The 14,764-nt window shown below is 35.1% G+C and overlaps 2 protein-coding genes across 4 annotated transcripts; both read left to right on the plus strand.

Moving 5' to 3' along the window:
• The first annotated feature begins 788 nt into the window (after positions 1–788).
• On the plus strand, positions 789–4,189 carry LOC142522451 (ACT domain-containing protein ACR4). Of its 2 annotated transcripts, none has more exons than XM_075625862.1 (8): positions 789–1,150; positions 1,819–1,891; positions 1,997–2,042; positions 2,149–2,263; positions 2,351–2,418; positions 2,505–3,098; positions 3,185–3,289; positions 3,620–4,189. In XM_075625862.1, exons 1-8 carry the CDS (start codon positions 1,147–1,149, stop codon positions 3,950–3,952), a joined length of 1,338 nt encoding a protein of 445 aa, XP_075481977.1. In that variant the 5' UTR covers positions 789–1,146; the 3' UTR covers positions 3,953–4,189. The 2 variants fall into 2 exon arrangements, with proteins under 2 accessions (XP_075481977.1, XP_075481978.1); XM_075625863.1 differs by lacking the exon at positions 789–1,150 and adding an exon at positions 1,242–1,609.
• Positions 4,190–5,772: 1,583 nt separating this feature from the next.
• On the plus strand, positions 5,773–9,977 carry LOC142522417 (uncharacterized). 2 transcript variants are annotated; one of them, XM_075625789.1, is made up of 5 exons: positions 5,773–6,000; positions 6,645–8,248; positions 8,755–8,877; positions 9,012–9,161; positions 9,572–9,977. In XM_075625789.1, exons 2-5 carry the CDS (start codon positions 7,268–7,270, stop codon positions 9,710–9,712), a joined length of 1,395 nt encoding a protein of 464 aa, XP_075481904.1. In that variant the 5' UTR covers positions 5,773–6,000; positions 6,645–7,267; the 3' UTR covers positions 9,713–9,977. The 2 variants fall into 2 exon arrangements, with proteins under 2 accessions (XP_075481904.1, XP_075481905.1); XM_075625790.1 differs by having other exon boundaries at positions 5,779–6,000; positions 6,649–8,248.
• Positions 9,978–14,764: the final 4,787 nt, after the last annotated feature.

A 14,764-nucleotide genomic window follows, 5' to 3' on the forward strand; every position in this document is an offset into this window, starting at 1 on the left:
GGATTGACATTTATCATAGATACAGATTCTTGAGATCGTCTCACAAGAAACATACTCAAAAAAAATTATAAGTTTTTACAGAGAAAGAAAATTAATTTGTACACAAATTCATATGTGATTTTTTTAATAAAATAAAATAAAATATACATTGTTTTAAGCGCACATGCCATATGTGGCAGATGTACATGTTCGATTATTAAAATGCTGGCAGTTGAATAATCACAGTAAAAACCGTTATGCACCATAAATAGATAATGACTTAAAAAGGGACCCTACGACCAATTCATACAAAAATTATATATTTATATTCATGATACATGGACCGATATAAAGATAATATTTTTGATATAAAAATAATATTTTTTTATAAGTTGAGTTGGATCGGAGATCCGTCTCATAAAATTAATATGTGAAACAGTTTTACTAGAATTTTTGTGTAAAATAGTGTAATATTAAAAATGAATTTCATTTGTAAAACATATCATTCATGCTAAACTATAGACAAAATAATTATGCAAAATTTGACACTAATTCTGGTCATATGAACCAATTATATGAATAATAATAAATATTATAATTATTTTTTGTTATATATATTTTTTTATGTAACACAAAATACACCAAACCAGTTAGCGGGTAAAAAAAACTAATCCCGGGTTAAAACCCTGACTCGCCGTGTCCGCGCATTTTAGCAGCCCCCCTCACCCGCCAAACCAGAACAGCCGGGCCCGTTACTAAAATACGCCTATATCGTACAGTTTATTCAAATACCCCCTCCGCCTTCTCGTTTTCTGGAAACTTTCTTTTGAGATACACAGGCCTGAAATTTTGAAGAACAGCTAAATTCGGAAATCGGGGATTAAATATTTTTTTCCTTTTGTAAATATACGTACCACACGTATTCTACACAAAGTGGAGGTTGTGAGTGCGTGCTCTTATCCTACACCTCCGAGACAGCTGCCACTGTCCAGCGGTTCTCTTGATTCACGCACTGTTGATTTGGTGTCTGTTACATATGAGGAAACTACATGTTTACATGGCCAAGGTTTTGATTGTATTTCTCATATAGTTTTCCGGAAGATTGTGTTTTATTTAGCGAATCAAGAAAATCTTTCTACGTCGGTCGAAGAATCTTGAAGAATTTTAATGGGTATGTGAATATTTTGCTCTTTCTGCGTGTCCCCTTTTCCTTGCCCTTCTCGGCCAATTTTTGGGTGTTTCGAATTTTCCGATTTTAAAAATTTGATGGGTTTGCGTGATTGTGTCGTTTCTTGGTGATTTCGGGGGAGTTAATTTGATTTCATGTTGTTTGGTGGCGTATTTTTTTCCTTTTCTTTTTCATTTTTTTCTCGGTTCTGAGTAAATTGGCCGCGTGTGTGAAATCTGTTTTCTTTATTGATATTTTTTTTTCGCTGTGTCCAGCCTGTGATTTTGTTGTGGTATCCGTGCTTGTGTTTCTCACATCCATGTGTGTTACTTTTTGGTACAATCTCTGTGTGTCTGTGCGTGTTTTCTGCTGTCAACACTTGTGTTTTTTAATGGCTTGAAGTGCCTTTCTTCCTGCCTCTGCCCCATAATAACAGAGAGGGGGGAAACAAGCACTTTTCAGGTGGCTTAGGCCTTCTTATTCACTCTTGATATCTATGCAACACTCTTGATTTCTAGCCCATTCCCAAATCTCATAATATTTCATATACGAGTTCTGTGATTACTGTCGCTTAATTTTCACTCTTTCTTTGAGTGTTTATTTGTTGCGGGGTTGTGGTTTTCTTGATTTTTAGCATCTTGGCTGAATCTGAACACTAAATTCATCCACAGAGGCCACAGTGAATTATTCAGAGAGCATGGATGATGAATATGAGAAGTTCATCAGGAGAATGAACCCTCCCAGGTATCTCTCTGTTTCTGTTATTCCTCTGTACGGAAGTCGCTTCAATCTATTTCTCATGTGACACCTATGCCGTAGTGTAATATTATTCCATTCACTTGTTGCCAGAGTTGTAATTGATAATGAATCTTCCAAGAATGTTACTGTTATTCAGGTATGTATTGGTTTTATCTTTTTTTGGTTCATTCTTGATTTCTATAAGGTGGGATTTTTACTAATTTAAGATTTTTTCCCCTGGTAAATGTCCTCTTTTGATGCAGGTGGACAGTGCTAACAAACATGGAATTCTTCTTGAAGTTGTACAAGTACTTACAGATCTTAATCTTGTCATTACCAAAGCTTATATTTGTTCTGATGGAGGCTGGTTCATGGATGGTAACTACATGTTCTTTTCTTTTAAACCCCCTGTCAAATATTGTTTTTTTACCGTAAAAAATGAATTTTACCTGTTTTCCGGAGCAGTTTTCAACGTCACTGACCACGATGGAAACAAGGTAACCGATGAAGGGATTCTTAATTACATTCATAAGGTGAGTTGTTAGAATTGTGACAATTTGGACAGCTTTTTCTAAGCATTAATGAGCCATCAAAATTGATACTTTGGTTTCATTTTCAGTCGCTTGGTCCAGATTCTTGCTTCGCATCTTCTATGAGAAGATCCGTTGGGGTGACCACGAATATGGACCACACATCTATTGAGTTAATCGGAAGTGATAGGCCAGGGTTACTGTCTGAGGTTAGTGCGGTACTTACCCACCTCAAATGCAATGTTGTGAATGCTGAGGTGTGGACTCATAATACCAGAGCCGCAGCCGTAATGCAAGTAACTGATGAAGAAAATGGAGGTTCGATAACTGACCCCGAAAGGCTAACAATGATAAAGCACCTGTTATGCAACGTGCTCAAGGGTAGCAATAAATCGAGGGAAGCCAAGACGGTGGTCACTCATGGGGCAACTCACACTGAGAGAAGGCTTCACCAGATGATGTTTGCTGACCGAGATTACGAACGGATGGGTGAGGATTCAATTGATGAAAAAGAAAGGCCAAATGTGAATGTCATAAATTGGCATGATAAAGATTACTCGGTGGTCACCATTCGGTGCAAGGATAGGCCGAAACTTCTCTTTGATATAGTGTGCACTTTGACTGACATGCAATATGTGGTATTTCATGGAAATGTTGATGCGGAACAACCAGAAGCATATCAGGTATGATGTTTTTTTAACATAAATGGATAAAACTTTATTTTATATTAGCCTATGCTCTGAAATAGCTTTTGTTCCTGGGTTCGAAGGAATACTGTATAAGGCATATCGATGGATCCCCTGTAAAATCGGAGGCAGAGAGGGAAAGGGTTGTTCAATGTCTGGAAGCAGCAATAGAGAGGAGAGTATCTGAAGTAAGTATTAATCTCATAACATCTTAATGCAGTTTCTAATGGTTTAGATTGTGGCACCTTTTGGTTGACAAATATACCGGATTTTGTCCCATGTTACAGTGGCTTATGCCTGATATTCTGGATGTGCCTTGTATGTGCTTTTGGACGTCGTTTAGTTTGCGTATTCTTATGTGTTTGATGACATTTATTTCATATTGTAGTTTTGTCTAGTTTCTATGTCATCCTGTTGCTAGGTGAAGTTACAGAACTTGGTTTCGGTTCGAATTAATGTATTTGTGATGTTGTTTCTTGCGTGAAATTGATGGTTCGTTTACTCTTTTTTATCCGCAGGGCTTGAAGTTAGAACTATGCACGACTGATAGAGTTGGGCTCCTATCTGATGTGACTCGAATCTTCCGCGAAAACAGCCTATCCGTAACCCGAGCCGAAGTGGCAACAAGAGCAGGCAAAGCTGTGAATACATTCTACGTCCGTTGTGCATCAGGACATCCTGTTGATCCCAAGATAATAGATTCCATTAGGCAAATGATAGGACAAACTATACTCCGAGTGAAAGATTCCCCTCAAGAGATGAATCAAGAATCTCCAACAAGGTTCCTCTTTGGTGGCCTTTTCAAGTCCAGATCATTCTGTAACTTCGGCTTGGTTAGATCCTACTCGTGAATGACAAATCCAATCAAATATTGTCCTCTTAAATCCGAAATCCTTCTGGCTTTGTTCTTGAATCTTTACCTGAGAACAGAAAGCCTTAGATATAGGCGCGGGATATGTATATACAAGCTTTGTATGCTCGTGCTGCATTATACCAGTCCGCAGCGTCGTCCATGGAGTCATTTGTAAAGTATATGTTCTGCATTCTACTCATCATCGCTCAATGGAATCACTAGTGAGTTTACTTTACATCTACCTCCCCTAGTGTGGCACCTTGACTCAACTATGCTCAATAATCGTTGAATCTTGATAAGATTTAAAAAGGGTTGGGAGGAATCCAAATCTTTATTTTCTTGTGTTTCTATAGAAATAGAAATGGTCCAAACATCTAATCGTAGCCAAATTGAAAAAGTAAGATGATTTAAGTTTCTTTTTGACCAAACTCAAAATCCAAAATGTGAACAAAGAGATGAAGGATATGGAAAAGGGGAGAAAATTGCTTACTTTTCAAGCCAAAAAGGCAGCTGGCCAGTCTACTAGTCAACTACTGTATTATTGGCCACCTTCTTGAAATCAATATAAAATAAATAAATAATATTATATTATTTGGTATATTGTAATAATTGGTCGGTGGACAGAGATGGTGACATGGGGTGCTGCCACTTGGTCAATTCTTATCCCTACTCAACGAGTATATTTGTCTAAATTTCTCATTAATATATATATATATATATATATATATGTATATATATGCCCATTTGGTTCAATTCATTGAAGGGCATTCATTACAATGATATAATTTTGCAACACAGAAATGGATTGTATAATTTTCGAGACTTGAAAACTTGCGTCTGAGAATTTTCACAAAATTTGATAAATTATACATTAGAAAATGTGAGGAAGATTTTTATAAATGAATATTTAATAATCAAGCTGGAGAAGAGAGAATATATATCTCGTTGTCATCTCTAGTTGCTGCAATAAATATATAAATTTCATACCTACATCGGAAAACAGTCCCAAATCTGAACATATCGAAGGCTTTAGCTTTAACTTCTTTTAGGGCAATTTTAAAGGTAGAAAACATGTTGATATGCATAAATAGGCAAGAAAATATGCAAATGGATGATATGCGTGAAATGAAGTGATTAAAACATATTTGCTCATCACGACAAATACCTCGTTACTACTGAGCAAATTCAACACGCATCGCTTTTATTTCTTTATCTTTGACATCCAAAATAAACTAAAATCAATGTAAATATTAGCAAAACAAACTAAAATAAATGAAAAGTTTATTATTAATCATAAGTAAAATTATGTCTTTTCAGACCAACACCTTAAAAATCTTTTGACCTCTTTTGAGAAACAATAAACACAAATAAATAGAATATTCGTCTAAAAAAATTGATACCAGTAAACCTAGTTGGTTGGTCTACCAATTCAGTTTCTAAGTGAGTCGTATCATTAAACCAAATAGGTTGGGCTACCAATTCAGTTTCTAAGCGGCTCTCAATCTTTAATAAAATAGGAAAACACGATGAAGATAATTAAAACAACAAAAAAAATTTTGTAACACGAACTTACGAATCAATTTTATGAGACAGATCTCCTATTTGAGTCAACAATGAAAAAATATTACTTTTTATGCCAAAAATATTGTTTATTATTATAAATATAATCATAGTTGACTCGTCTCACGAATAAAAAATTTTAAAGTCATATTCAAACGGCTTATGAAATAAGTAGTTAAAAATTTCTAATTTAATGAATAGCTTGTCCAGTACAAATGGAATAAAATGGTTTTCAATAGTTATATATTGCTATTGTTAGTTATGGCAATTAAGAGGATTTGAAAATTGACTCTGTAAACGCCGTCGTCGTCTTTTTTAGGTTAATTAAATTCTCTGTTCAATCAGATTCCCCGTCCCCAATTTCAAACTTTAGGGCTTCGAAGTTCAAACCGTACGTTACACGATTTTGATCAATCCCTTCCGCGCCTGTGAAGTTTTTCTCATGTATTGGAAATATTGGCAGTCAAACATTTCGGGTTTTCGCAGGTAAATTTTCAATGTTTTCTCGAATTTTTGGAGTCTGTATTGCCGTGTGCTTCTTAGTATCTTGATTTTGTTGGGAGTTGGTATCGATCAAATACGTGTGTTGGGTGTAAAAGGGTTTTCCGGATTGATTTTTTGAAGTCGGTTCGTGGCTGATTAGTGTCTGAGCTCCAATTGATTTATTAATGATGATGAATAGCTTTTAGTTTGTAAAGAAAATTTGGGAATCGGGAGTTGATGGCATGGCTTATCAACTACGACAGAATTGGTGGTTTTGAATTTAATTCACTTTTTGATCACTAGTCCTTAAGTTGCGTGGGTGATTTCTCTTGATATGTTAACTTCCTCTCCTTATGGATTGGAATATGACAGATAGAGATGGACATAGGTGGAGCTGCTATTCGTGCAGTGGAATCATATTAAGAACATTATTGAAGTGTACTGTGTATTAGTAATCCCTCTCCCCATAAGCATCAGCACCGATTCCCATCTTGGTATTTGCTAACTGTTGATTTAAATCCACTCTGAGTCTGTCTGAAAAGTAGTAAAGTTTGTCCGAGTTTCTTTTATGCTAATGATCTGTAACATTTCCACAATTTTATTTCCTGGCAATTACTTGAATGACACACTGACTAGTTTTGATTTAGGAAGTGAAAAATGAGAGGAGCATTTACCGGCCATTCACATTCTAGACCCTGTTTTGGGAGGAAAACATTGAGAAGGTGCAGGAATAGTGAGGAAGCTGATGATGTTATTCTGATTGATGTTGATTCTGATCACTTGGACAATGTCATTATCATCGACGTTCCCGATTCTTTGCCGAAGAAAGGGCAAGGTTCAAATATACTCAGGAAAGACAAAAACAGGCCATTGCAGACTATAATATATATAGATGACGATGATGAAAGCCCAGACAAAATCAATTCTTTTGCTGGTGCCTCTTCTAGCAGGAGTTTTAGACCTCCTGCGGAAGGCTTTGAAGACGTGGATGCTGAGGAAAACCCATTTATTCAAGATAATGTAACTCCAGTTAGGTTATCAAAATGTAAGCGAACCTATTCAGGGAAAGCTTCTGCTGGAAAAGGATATGGTTTGAATCTGGACTCGGAAAACAATTCATCTGCTGACGATCACCCTGATTGCGAGTTAATGGAAGATATTTCTGGAAAGGTTCAAGAGCAGTGGGAAAAGGCGTTCTATAGGAGAAAAAAAGGTATTATTAATGATCAATTGGGCATTAGAAGTCAGAATGGTGCTTCAAGGATTATGAATGATAGTAGCCATCCAAACTGTTGGAAGAAAAGGTGAGAATCATAAACATACGAAGGCTCCATATCATCTCCGTAAAGGAAATTTCAGTAATGAAGACGAAGGCACTTCTCCTCTTAGTGAAGAAGAGGATGCATTTTACACCTATGTATCAGTAGGTGGTTCAAGTTATAGAGGCCAACATTCTCCTTCCATCCATACTGAGCCGGAAGATCACCAATATTTTGAACCAGGAAGTTCCAGCTGTCACAACGGGAAAAGATTTAGAAAATCATCATCTTATTCTTCTCATAATGAACAGGAAACTAAGGAAGTGGAAAAAACTAAGTCATGTTTTGATGGGAACTCTAACTATAGCAAAGCTAGTTCAGTTAAAGATGACGTTGCCATCAGCAAATGTCAAAACTCTGCTGAAGTTGAAGCTGACCCTCTCAATCTTTTCCCAACCCATGAGTTCTCCCAGGTTGCTGCTACTGGAGATGTTAATGAAATGGAGCATTTGGAATCATGTGATCCACATGAATCTGGAAGTGTTGAGAAGACATATAATTTAACATCTGTAATATCTTCGTTTATGAGTTCTACATTACGAGATAAACAAAGAAATTACAGTTTCACTCCTGCCAGTGATGCAGTTGAATCTGTCTCTGCAGAGTCATCCTGGTTCCAAAATTCCTCATTGGGATCAAGAGATGGCATCAAGAAAGGGTGTCATGGGGAAAATAGGCGGACAATTGATGTTATATCATTATCTGGAAACATACATGTACATATTAATGAAGCAAAAGTTGGATTAGATGAATTTGTTTCAAATAGTGGAGAGGAGGATAAAGATGATGATTTTCATCCTGAAAATGGACACAGAGTGGATTCTGTGGAGAGTTGTATGCTTGGAGAACGAGAAAAGTTTAAGGAAACTGATGGATACAAAAGAGCTTTGGAGGAAGAATGGGCTTCCCGGCAACAAGCACTAAAAATCCAGGTTTATATTGTTTTCTGTTTCTTATAAATCCTCTTTGCTGAACATTGTTTGCAGATGTTTTTGTCCACTTTTTAGTTTCAACTTATGTTGTGATTCAGTGAATAAAGTTTACTTGTCCAATAGAGAGAGTTCTGCAGATGATTTACTCTTTCTTCTTTTGTAGGCTGAAGAAGCTCAACATTTGCGCCAGTTGCAGAAGAGAAGCAAAGATGAAAATGGACACACCTATGGATTCTGTGGAGAGTTGTATGATTGGCGAACGAGAAAAGTTTAAGGAAACCGATGAATACAAAAGAGCTATGGAGGAAGAGTGGGCTTCCCGGCAACAAGCACTGAAAATCCAGGTTTATATCGTTTCCTGTTCTTTATAGATCCTATTTACTGAACATTGTTTGCAGAAGTTTCTGTCCACTTTTTAATATGACATTACGTTATCATTAGGTGAATATTGTTTTACTATCACGATAAAATTAGTTTTGTAGATAATTACACGATATTTTTTGTAGGCTGAAGAAGCTCAACACTTGCGCCGGTTGCTGAAGAGAAGAAAAGCTGAAAGTATGCGTTTGATGGACATGGAAAGAAGACAAAAGGAACGTATAGAGGAAATGCGAGTTACTCAAAAGAAGGTTTGTGAGATCCTGTTCTATTGTAAAATTCCTTTTTATTTGTTCACTTGCTATGTTTTGTGTGTGTTGTATAGTAAGATTTATATGAAGATTGTATCATAGAATCAATGAGGGTTAATTAACTTGCTTTCTAGGATGAGGAAAATATGAACTTGAAAGAGGTAATTCGCGCTAAAGTTAGAAAGGAGCTCAGTAAATTGGAAATGGCATGCCAAAATATGGCTTCTCTTTTGCATTCCTTTGGAATCCAAATGGAGGGTTGGCCTAATCCATCGCCACAAGAGGTACTTTACCTTTGTACCACTAGCACATTAACTTGATTACATTTCTGAATCCTTGTGCATATGGATGGTTCTGTGTTGACTTAATGAGTATGTCTTTTCCTTTAACATCATTTTAGTTCCCTTCTTAATTCTGATTGAAAGTTTTTCAACAAAGTTCGCAATATATGCATGCTTTTCAAATGATAAACTTTTGTGGAACAAAAACATATGATTTTTGGCCTTGTAAAATCATCTACTTTTTTAATGTTTTATGTGACCATTATTTTCTTTGGAAACTTGAATTACTTCGAAACACAGCGCAATAGAGGATGGATTTGAAATTTAACTTCAATCCCAAGGGGAGTTTTGCGTGCATAATTTAGTTGATACTTCCATCAAATGGATTACTCGATGTTCTTCAACTTTTTCAGGTACAAACGGCATACAAAAAAGCTCTGCTTGCCCTTCATCCAGATCGAGCCTTACGATCTGACATCCATCAGCAAGTCGAAGCTGAGGAGAAATTCAAGCTTATGAATCGTTTCAAGGAGAAATTTTCATCTGTTCTATGAGATTTCGGCGAGTTTGTTTATATTCACAAATTCACCAAATCCTTTTGCTTACGCTTTGGCGGTAGGAATTAGAAACATGAGGTTCGATTCAGCTTTTTCGGTTAGATGCCTCAAGTTCTAACATCCTTTTTCCAGAGGTGACTGTATTAATTGTTGTTGCAAAGGTTTTTATTTCCCCTCCTCTGCTTTATTTTCTGTCAGAGTAGTGAATTAATTGAGAAATATTTTGAACTTTGCAGACATCAAACGAGTTAAAGTTTTGGTAGTTTTATTGTAAGAGAATTTTTTTATGCCTAAATTTCGTATTCTATGCAAACTGGTCAAGGGGTGGAAGTAGTTCATAAATTTCACTTTTTGCTTAAATTTTTTTTTAAAAAAATTGGAGAAAAAAATATGAAAAACGAAATTAGATGAATGGAATAATTGAAATTCAGTATGAATATCTAACTTAGGAATATAAATAATGTTCACATTATGGGGGGTGCTATGTAGGATATGAAATAAAATAATGAAACCAAATGTTCATTCAAATGGCACTTCGTCTGTTTCATATGCTATTCGAAAATATTTTCGAGTCTATTTAAACTACTACTCGAAAATTTGAAAGTTCGAAATGATCGAAATATATTTATTTAGTTTATAATTATATTAAAATTAATAAAATATTAAAGTCCGCAAATGTTTTATGAACTATTGCTTAAAAAATCGAACATATTCAAATGAAGTTTGGATTCAATAATTTCAAATCCTAATATTTTTCGTATTCAAATCAAGTATCGTTTGTGGCCTAGTTTCGTGCTCATTTCAGTGTCTTTCATTGGTATCTCTGCTCAACTTGTGAATTGGCTCATCAATTGAGATTGGACTTAAAAAGAAATTTATTTATAGACAAAAACTTGTGTGAGACGGTCTCACGAGTCGTATTTTGTGATACGGATATCTTATTTTGATCATCCATGAAAAAAGTATTACTTTTATGCTAAGAGTATTACTTTTTATTGTGAATATCGGTAGAGTTGACCCGTCTCACAGATAAAGATTCATGAGACCGTCTCACAATAGACCTACTCTTATTTATAAATATATTTCCAGTTCGTCCATGAGTTCGATTCACAAGTTTTAGATCATAAAATCTAATTTATATAGAAAATCAATAATATAATTTTTATATGATAATAACAATAGTAATATATATTGATAAAATATTTTTAAAAATAATCTAGAGCTGGCGAGTTCATAAACAAAAATTTGCTCTCTTACACATATTTGATAGTTTTTACTTGAGTATAGTGTTTTGAAAATCATTGCATAAATAAATGACATCCACTCATAATCCACTATGGACTAGGAAAGTAGAAGGAGAAGGGAGTTAAGGGATCTTTTCATTAAAAAAATATTAATTTTTTGGTGGACATTTTCTTGGTCTTCTTTGAATGGAAGTAATGCTCAATAATTGTTACCCAATTCCGAAGAAAATAATATTTCCTTTGTTCCAAATATAAAATTGTATTTTCTTTCGTCCGTTCCATATATAAAATCAATTTTTCATACTTAATATTATTTTATCAATTATCTCTTATTATAATGTTAGGATTGAGTTAGATTTTAGAGAGGGGCTGAATAAACTATTTAAAAGATTTTATGATTAAAACAACTACAATAGTTTGTTTTTAAAATATTCAAAAATGAATCGAACACCGAGAAATTAAATTAAGTTTGGTTCTAAAATCAAGCAGAAAAAACTCAAAATAATCCCTCTAAAAACTGATTAAATATTTTGAAAAGCATTTAAAAATTATGTAAGTTGAAATGATAATAATGATTTGGTCGAAATATTTTATCAAATACTTTGTATGAAATATTTTGGTATTTGAAAAACACAAAATTCTTCAACTATGTCGACCAAAAACAATAGCAAAAGTAAGTAAATGTGATAAATAAATATGCACAAATTTGTTTATAGATGGTCGAAAATTAACAACTCATATGTCACACTTTCTTTCCATTGAAAAGATTCACTAGAATACTTTCACTACAAAAAAACGGTTGGCATAGCGACGGTTTTTCAGGAGCGACGGTTTTTCAGGAACCGTCGCCTTATTAGCGACGGTTTTAAACAAAACCGTCGCCTAATAAATTAAGCGACGGTTTATTAATAACCGTCGCTACCGTAGCGACGGTTATTCAAACACCGTCGCGGAAATAGCGACGGTGTTTGAAAACCTGTTGCTATTTTGCGACAGTTAGAACAGACCCGTCACCATTTTGTGCGATGGGATTTTTGACCGTCGCCTTTAGCGACGTTAATAATTATGTCCGTCGCCATATTAGGCGACGAGTTTTTTATCCGTTGCCATGTGCGACGGTATAAAACTAGACCATCGCAATAGAAGGCGACAGTATATTACTAAAACGAGACCGTCGCAATAGAAAGCGACAATATTTTTTATCCGTTGCCAATAGCGACGGTTAGATCATAACTGTCGCCGATCTCTGTTAGCGACCGTTTGTCTAAAACCGTCGCTCATAGACCCAAACCGTCGCTAAAAGCGACGATTTTTGCAAAAAACCGTCGCTACGAATTTTTTCTTTCAACAATTTAGTGATCGTTCGTTGACCCGCGATCCCGCCTGCACCACTGTAAGCTTATGAAATTTCGTTATTCACATTAACGTTACATTAAGAAAAATAGATATGATTCATTTTTTATAAACATCACAGGAGGAGATGGAGCGCTACATGGTTGAGTCGATGACAAAAAATCAAGATGAGATGGCTCCGGGTCGACGGGTTGGGTCATCGGGTGTCAGTCAGTCGTCGGAAAACGCCATGCTGAGAGATCGCATCTCAGTCACCGTATTTACGTTTTTTTCTGATTTTTTTTATGACATTTGTACCAAACACTTGTATTATTATTTATAGATTAGTAATATGATTACATTTCTCAAATGTTGTTAATTTTTTTTCAATTATACTTGACAAAATATATTTTTATATAACTACGTATTTAAGGAAATTTTTTTTAAGAAAAACAAAAGCGACGGTTTTATTCTAAAACCGTCGCTTTTATTTTAAAACCGTCGCTGAATTCGGCGACGGTTTTTGTTAACCGTCGCTCATAGCGACGGTTTTATTTTACCGTCGCCTTATACTTAAACCGTCGTCGATCAAGATCGGCGACGGTTCCCAAAAACCGTCGCCAATAGCGACGGTTCCAAACGCAAGCGTCGCTAGTACCCACGGTTTTTGCAAAAACCGTCGCTATGGTTCTATATATACCGAGGTTTGCGAACATTTTTTCAGCGATTTGCGCCTTTTTTCTCTGGAGTTTAAGGTCCATCAATTTTTTTCAAGTTTCTTTTTTTTTTTGTACTAACATTTTTTCGTATTAATTTAGATTTGCTCGTCAGTGTGATTTTTCAACGTTACGTAAATCTGCATATCTTCGCGCACGTCAGGTTTGTAAAGCTTATTTTTTACAGAAAATTTAATATTTTATTTTTGCGTAGTATTTTATTTATGAAATTTTGCGTAGCATTTGGATTAAATACCGCCAGCTTCATGAATCTACGGTTTTTTCAAAAAAAAAAATCGCTTATTATAGCGACGGTTTTCGACAGAACTGTCGCTTATTTTTGCGACGGTTTATGACAAAACCGTTGCTTATTAGAGCGACGGTTTTTGACAACACCGTCGCCTATTTTAGCGACGGTGTTTGACAAAACCGTCGCTTATTTTAGCGACGATTTGTTTATAACTGTCGCTTAACTTAGCGACGGTGTTTATATTAACCGTCGCTACTCTAAGCGACGGTATTCTTAAAAAAACCGTCGTCATATTAACGACGGTTATTGAGAAACCGTCGCTATAGAAGGCGACGCGACTTCCCGTGACGGACATGTAAACCGTCGTTAAAACCGTCACCATACCCTTGTAGCGACGGTCCTTTTATTTTTTGTAGTGTTTGATTTATACTACTATTTGTACAAACTCATTTTGACTTAAGACTTATCTATTTCCTAATTGAAACTCCTAGCACATTTTTTTATTGCAGATCACAACCTTATAATCTGCATAATGTTTAATGTTTTTTATGTCAAGACTACAAACATAATTTTTAATGTCTATGTGTGAAGACTATCGGTCAACTAAACTTTGAAGTTCATCTCTCTTGTATATGTAAGTGATTTTGCGTGTGAGAAAATTAATCAATTACAATGCATATACTCTCAAATGTATCCTCACATATAAGGAGAAAAACTCTCTCTAAGCTAATATATCTATTTAGACTACTCTTATTGGGCTTGCTCTCATTTGAACTAATTTCTTAATGTAGGATGCATATGCTTTGAATCCTGTTCAAAAGCATGTATTTGATCTTCAAGATTGTATATATAGCCTCCAAAAATGATATATACCTTAGACATAAGAATATGACAGTTAGAAAAAGGTTTTGTACAGTTTATGACATTGCAACGATCATATTTGACTTCTCTGGCAGGTTGCTTGTGTGGTCCGATTCCAGGAACAAACGGTTGAATAAATAAACCAGTCGGATGAGCAAAACAGTTGAATGAGTAAAAAGTTTAAATGAGCAAAACAATTGAGCAGATGAGAAAAACAGTTAAGTGAAACGTGGTCTGGCTCTTGATTCATTGATTTATGAGCAAAGTGGTAAAATTGAAATTTATAAAAAAAATTTCTTAGCTTTCCATATAATAAAAAATCACTAAATTTAGAGTTCATACGAGAGAGTTATGCTCAAAATACAGGAATGTGTACCACTTGAACTCTTTCTATGATCTGTGCAGAACCAACAGATTCATCACGAGTTATTAGCTTCTTAAGCTTTGATTCAGACTAAAACATTTGAAAATTATTTGTAGATAATTATCTTATCTTTCCAATGGATATTGAATCATTAAATTACGATAATTGAGCTGAGAGATATTGTCAAAATACCAGATCTGATCATCGAACCGTCATGCTTGAGAATATTTGGCCGGTTGAAAATTGCAACCACTATTTTGCCTCGATAACTTTAGAATTCCC

Source organism: Primulina tabacum, chromosome 13 (genome assembly GCF_025594145.1).
Source record: "Primulina tabacum isolate GXHZ01 chromosome 13, ASM2559414v2, whole genome shotgun sequence".
Lineage (NCBI taxonomy): Eukaryota > Viridiplantae > Streptophyta > Magnoliopsida > Lamiales > Gesneriaceae > Primulina > Primulina tabacum.